Genomic DNA, 6,353 nt, shown 5'->3' with positions numbered 1-6,353 from the left:
GCAGGAAGTGTTCGTTCAGAGCCTTGAAGATTAGAGGTGTTAAGCATGCATTATTACTTTTGCTTTGTAGTGTTTTGTTGTTTGGAGTGTGTTTGGAGCAGAGGAAGATGGTTAGGCATGTGTGGTCTTGCCACTTGAATGCTTGCCACATTGCGGTTTCTATTTTGCTGATGAGCAGTGACATATCCGACCTAATCAAGCAGATGCAAGTGCAATCTGATAGGCTTTCTGCAAAGATATATGGCTGTAGCTCACAATGTATGCCAGGGTAACCCTAACCCTGCTTGCTTGTGGCTGATGACTTCCTACAACTTCCAAAATATTTTACTAGTTTCAGAAATTCTTCCCCTTCAAAGCAAAGTTGAACTGTGGCTGCAAAACAGTTTTAAATCTGGATGGCAGATGGTGCTTTAGTGGTAAGCAATACAGAGCTGCTGCAAGAGTTTTTGGCCTCAATTTTTCCTGGCTGATATTTTGATTTAAAAGTGAGAAGCCACTATATGCAGCATGTCCTCTGGTGGCCAGTTCAGTATACAGCATCACTGTGGTGTGGTACTGAAATTAATGTACATGGATGTTCATCTGAAATGCATTGTGAACCTGCTTCTTCTTGGTACCTACCTGGATAATATCCTCACTCTGTTGAGGGTTCTGCAGGGTTGCATGTGCTAATTCCAGAATTGGGTGCAGAAGTACTGCAGATTGGTGTCTTCCTGTATTTTGCCCACCGAAGAGGGGACACACTTCTCCATCACCAGCTGTGCAGCATAGGAGTGAATCGAATTGCAGTTGATGATGTGTCAGTTGGCTCCGCTCTGATACTACTTTTTCACAAGTCCCCATGAGGTGATTTTTACTGCACCTGATTCACATTGGAAGTATTTTGCTTAGAGACACTGTCACTTGGTTGGAGCTGATATTTACCTCCTGGAGAGAGAATGCTGAAAATCAGACCACATGAAATAAAACACCCACTGTGCAAAAGTGGCTTTAGTAAAACAAAAATCACTCCTTAAATATCAGACTTCAGTTTTAGGAAGTGAGACATGCAAAAGGTCCTACTCCTGTACACATTCTAAATGTTGCAACTGAATTTTAGGAAGGGCAGGATTTGATGGGTGGGGCTGAAAGAAGAGAATATGATTGTTTTTAATTCATTGAAATTTTGCTGCTGAATGTACAAATACGATGGATGTGCTTTCTGGACACATTAGTTACCTGTGCTACTTGCAGCCTTTACTTATATCCCAAGCCTTTAGAGTATGCATGAAGAAGTTAAGAATTATCACAGTTGGATCAGAATTCCCATAATTGAGTTGTGGGTTCTGGTCTGTGGAGGTACAAGGATCTGCCACATACTGTTTCTGATCCAAGGTCCATTTAGCTCAAACTGGGATGGCTTCACTAGCAGCCCCTCTCAGGCAGTGACCTTTGCTAGTTTCTAGAAATGCTGCAGATCAAACCTGGAGCTTGGATACAGACTACATGTTCTTGCAGACACAAAGATGTCTATTCAGAGCACAGTTCTCTCACCACCCCCCACCCGCAGTCTGAAATGCCTCCCAGAACCTTGCTATTGGAGGGCAGGGGACCCCAGGAACAAGATTTCAGGGTACATTTCAGGTTGTTGCAGGGATGGGAAGGTGGGAAAATCATGCTCTGTGTGCAGAAATCCTTGTGTCCATGGAAATGTCAGTATGGGTTCAGTTCTGGGAAGCATGAAAAGCCACCGCTCTACAACTGAGTGGTACTGAGCTCTGATGTTGTGAAACATGGAACACATATTCAAAGGAGGATTTTGATATAATAACCAGTGCCTCTAATAGCGCATGGTGTGTCTCTTCTCGCTTGTAAACCATTAAATGTACAAATGCTGCAGACCTGGTAAAGAGAAGGTTTGAGCCTTCTCATAATGAGGAGTATTGTTTCAGAGTCATGTTAGGAAAGGTTTTGAGCCTTTGAAATCTTGTTTGAAAATGGTGCAAATCAGTGATGTAATGAGAAGGGATTGGATTGTGTCAGGAAGGCAGATGATATAACTACGAGTCTTGAAAACTATGAGTGATTCCCCCCCCCCTCTCTTTCACTATGCTGATGTGAAGTTAACTGTCTGGCCTCTTAATAGCTGATGCTAGTTTTAGTGCTGATACAGTGACCTTGTTATGCACTGTGCTCCATGGTTACCCTGGAGCTGTGAATCACAGAGTGTAAATATCAAATGTCAGTGTCTCATCCGTTTTCCTCTCCCTTCTTTTCTTTGCAGGTGTTCAGAACAGACCTGATCACTGCCATGAAGCTGCCTGACTCTCACCAGTTGAATGCTGATGAATACTATGTGCTGGCAGATCCCTGGAGACAGGAATGGGAGAAGGGAGTTCAAGTGCCAGTCAGTCCAGAGACCATCCCAGAGCCAGTAGCCAGGTATACCTTGGTGAAGCCATCAGTCACATGGGGGAAACGCCTTACCAGTTGTGCTTTAGAGCTACTTGGCTTGTACTTTTTGGGTTTATGTTGAATTTTCCCTCTGTGAAATGTGTTGCAATACAAGGATTTTCTCTATCAAAAAGAGAACAATATTTCATAGGAGGGTTGCTGTTTTTTCAGTACTTCCCAGTTCTTCCATTGGGGAAATTAAAGAAGTCTTCTGGGGACAAATGTTTCCTTCCCAAATTTTCCATTCCCCGTCTTCACAACTGCAGTCCTGCACAATCAGTTCGCTGTCAGAATCTGCATGGATATGAGCAGGGGTGATTTTTATGCTGGTTTTACTTGCAAGTCAACACTCCTTTTTTACCATGTGAAGCTGCACATTGGGATGCTTACTAATAAGTGGGTCTGTGGATAGATGGGGCTCTAGGCTTCTTCTTGAAATGGAGCCCTTCCCAACCAGTTGGTTTGCCATTATGACAAAGGACTGTGGGTGAACTGGTAGATCTACTCATGCATAAACTCTTCACTTGGCAAGCTTAGGCACTTGTGTGTAATTCTGCGTACAGATAGAGGGCTTGTGTCTGCCATGTGAAATGAAACTCTTCCTAGCTTGCACCACAGTCGTGTAATGTCTGCTTAAATGTTGGGGGAAGCGTTCCAGGAAAATATATATAACTTTTTCTTTATTGGTATAAAATGTATAAACAACAATCTTTAAACAGTTCACATAGGGAGAAGTACAGCAGCACACTTCAAAAGCTTTCTAACGTATAGACATTTTAACAGATACATATTCCTATTTAATCAACTCTTATCTATTTCTCAAAAGATTGTTACCATAAATGGAGGTTTGTGATTATTTTTGCAGGAAAATAATTCTTAATGAGGATCTTGCTTTCCCATAAGAAACCTGTAAGTGGAGCACTAGTTGGCTACTCCACATCAGATGTGTTAGGAAATGAATGAGGTGTTCCATGGATGTATGAATACATCCTTATTACAATTTTTGCTTTAGCTTATAAAGCACAGCAGCACTTTCTGTCTCTCATGGTTGCTGAGAAAAATAAACACACACTGATACACAGCACAAGCTTTACTTGCAAGTAAGCACTCCTTTTTACCTCTCAAGGTTTACAAATATGTGAAGAGATGAATAGGAGTGCTAGCATTCAGCCTAGATTCAAGACTTTACTCTTGTTCTCAGCTCTTATGTCTCTACATAGCTTTTGGCGAGAAGTCCCAGGGCTACTTACACACAGGGTAACAAACTCCAAAGAAAGAAATGCTTTGCAATTTCCAGATTTTCTAACAGTTAATGAAAATGATGTGATTGTAGAAAGCATGCATGCAGAGTCTTCTAATTTGTGTCATTTATTTAAACAGCAGACTAGGCTTCTCATTGTAGTATATAGGGTCTCTGTGGAAAAGTTTGAGGCGATTGTGTAGACGATCGCTTTATGTCTGTAACCTCCAGCCTTCATGTCACAAGAATGTTCCCATGACTTTTTTGCCCCAGATGAGCATAAATGCTGCAAATTTAGTCTGCCTTGTTTTTAAAACCTGTTTTTGGTCATGTCCAATTTCCCCCCCACCCAATTGGTATAAATCTGACATTTTAATTTTGATTTGAGCAGAGAGTGCTTTATAACAATAGCATGGTTATAACATCAAGAGGTTTGTCCCATCTGCCTTTATCTCCTAACCCCACATTTTAACACTCTCATGCTTATATTATTAGAAAAGAACAAGAGTCTAGCACATTAAAGACTAACAAAATTTGTGCTCACTTCTTCAGATATGTGACTCATGAAAGCTCATACCATGCCCTGCCACAAATTTTGTTAGTCTTTCTACTGCGCTCTTGTTCTTTTCTGCTGCTACAGACAGACTAACACAGCTACCCATCTTGATCTGTGATTACATTATGTTTTAGAAATGATATGACCTCTTGCAAGCATCTGGTTCCTATTAGAACAGTATAAATAAAGAAGAACTACCTGGCTAGACTAACTAGATGGGGAGAATGGAATTTAGTTTTCCTTTTCCCTATTTTTAGGGCCAAGATCTTACCTATCATGTTCTGAGGTAACAGAGCTTTGAGTCTTGTGGTAGATCCCTTAATGTTGAGGTGATGCTGCTGCTCTACTGTGGAGAGGCTTAAGCTCTCCCCCCCTTGTGTCCAGGCAGTGAAGGGAATGGGATGTGTGTAAGCCCCTTCCAGCTCCCCATCCAATATTTCCCTCACAATGTAATGCAATTTTTCTCATATTATGTGGAAGAAACAGGACTCTTGGAAATTCTCCATGCTGCTGCAGTTGAAGTGAGACTAGATCATCCACTCAGTTTTTAGAGCCCTCTTACACTTTCTAACATCCTGCTTTATAATCCTTAAGATAAAAGAGAATTCTCATTCTCTCAAGAGCCAGAAACACCTGTCATCTGCTTATATCCCCCCCCCATGTATACAAACTGTTGTTGTTCAGTCGCACAGTCGAGTCTGACTCTTCACGACCCCATGGACCACATCACGCCAGGCCCTCCTGTCTTCCTCTGTCCTCCGGAGTTTGCTTAATTTCATGTTTGTTGCATCAATAACACTGTCTAACCATCTCATCCTTTGCCCTCCCCTTCTTCTTTTACCTTTAGCAGACTACTAATTTTACTTTTTGGTATGATATGCCCTCACCCTTGCATCTAGATACCAGAGCTGCTTTGGGGCAAAGTCATTAACTATATCTCAACTTCATTTTATTACAGCTAAACAAAACTTGACAGTTGTTATATGTATATCTGATAATACAGGGTGATAGATACCAGCAGTGTTCCCTCTAAACTGAGTTGGTATGAGCTAGCTCACAGTTTTTTAGCCTCCAGCTCACACATTTTTGCCTCAGCTCAGGAAGGAGAGCTCCAGAGCAAACTAATTTATGCAGTAGCCAAATTGCTGGCTCACAACTTTAATGGCAGGAGCTCACAAAGTAGAATTTTTGCTCACAAGACTCCACAGCTTAGAGGGAGCATTGGATACCAGTTGAGGTTACTTTTTGTTTTACAAGCTGTGCAAGGGCAGCCAGCATTGTATAGTGGTTAAGAGTGGCAGACTCTAATCTAGAGAACTGGGTTTGATTCCCCACTCCTCCACATGGAGCCTGCTGGGCGACCTTAGGCCAGCCACAGTTCTCTCAGAGCTCTCTCAGCCCCACCTACCTCACAAGTTGCCTATTGTGGGGAGAGGAAGGGAAGGTGATTGTGAGCCACTTTGAGACTCCTTAGGGTAGAGAAAAGAGGGTGTAAAACCCCCCACTCTTTCTTAATTTAAGAAATAAAATAAATACCTTTTGGGGTATTGTTTTCTGGGTATGTTTTTTATTTCTGTAGCCATGCATTGCTTCACAGATAGAAGTTCAGTGAATGATTTTATATTGTTTCTTAGCAAACTAGTAATTTGAAGTGTCTGTCAGTAATTGCATAGCAAGCTTAAGGTTTTGAAATTTTGGGGAGGATTAACACCTAGTGTAATTAATGCCTCCTGTTTACTACATTTTCAGGGTTGTGTCTGAATCAAAAGCGGTTACGTTTACAAGACCTCGGAAATACATCCTTTCCTCAGGTTCTGAGCCCCCTGAACTTGGTTATGTTGACATTCGAACGTTGGCGGAGAGTGTATGTCGCTATGACCTTAATTACATGGATGTCGCTTGGTTGGAATTGGCCAATGAAGAATTTAAAGACATGGGTAAGGGCATAATCTAATTACAGCCAACCTTGTTGATCTATGAGAGAGGCTTAGTAGTTACATAGGTCAGGCCAACAGACAGCTGCAGCTTCACGTTCTGTATGGCCAAACTGAATTTTCTGGAGGGGGGGGGGATTAGTGTGATATGGGGACCAGGTGAGAAGAAACAAAGGTCAGCACATGTGGT

The 6,353-nt window shown here is 41.9% G+C and overlaps 1 protein-coding gene across 1 annotated transcript in view; it reads left to right on the top strand.

Moving 5' to 3' along the window:
* The window catches only part of JADE1 (jade family PHD finger 1), a 98,104-nt gene that overhangs the window by 70,961 nt on the left and 20,790 nt on the right, over positions 1–6,353 (top strand). The window contains exons 5-6 of the mRNA XM_015405941.1: positions 2,264–2,421; positions 5,979–6,166. Coding sequence (XP_015261427.1) covers positions 2,264–2,421; positions 5,979–6,166 — 346 coding nt within the window. The remainder of the gene's footprint in view (positions 1–2,263; positions 2,422–5,978; positions 6,167–6,353) is intronic.

Source organism: Gekko japonicus, unplaced genomic scaffold (assembly GCF_001447785.1).
Source record: "Gekko japonicus isolate JY-2015 unplaced genomic scaffold, Gekko_japonicus_V1.1 scaffold1641, whole genome shotgun sequence".
NCBI classification, from domain to species: Eukaryota; Metazoa; Chordata; class Lepidosauria; order Squamata; family Gekkonidae; genus Gekko; species Gekko japonicus.
Note: the sequence above shows the minus strand (reverse complement) of the source record. Positions and strands in the feature narration are given on the sequence as shown.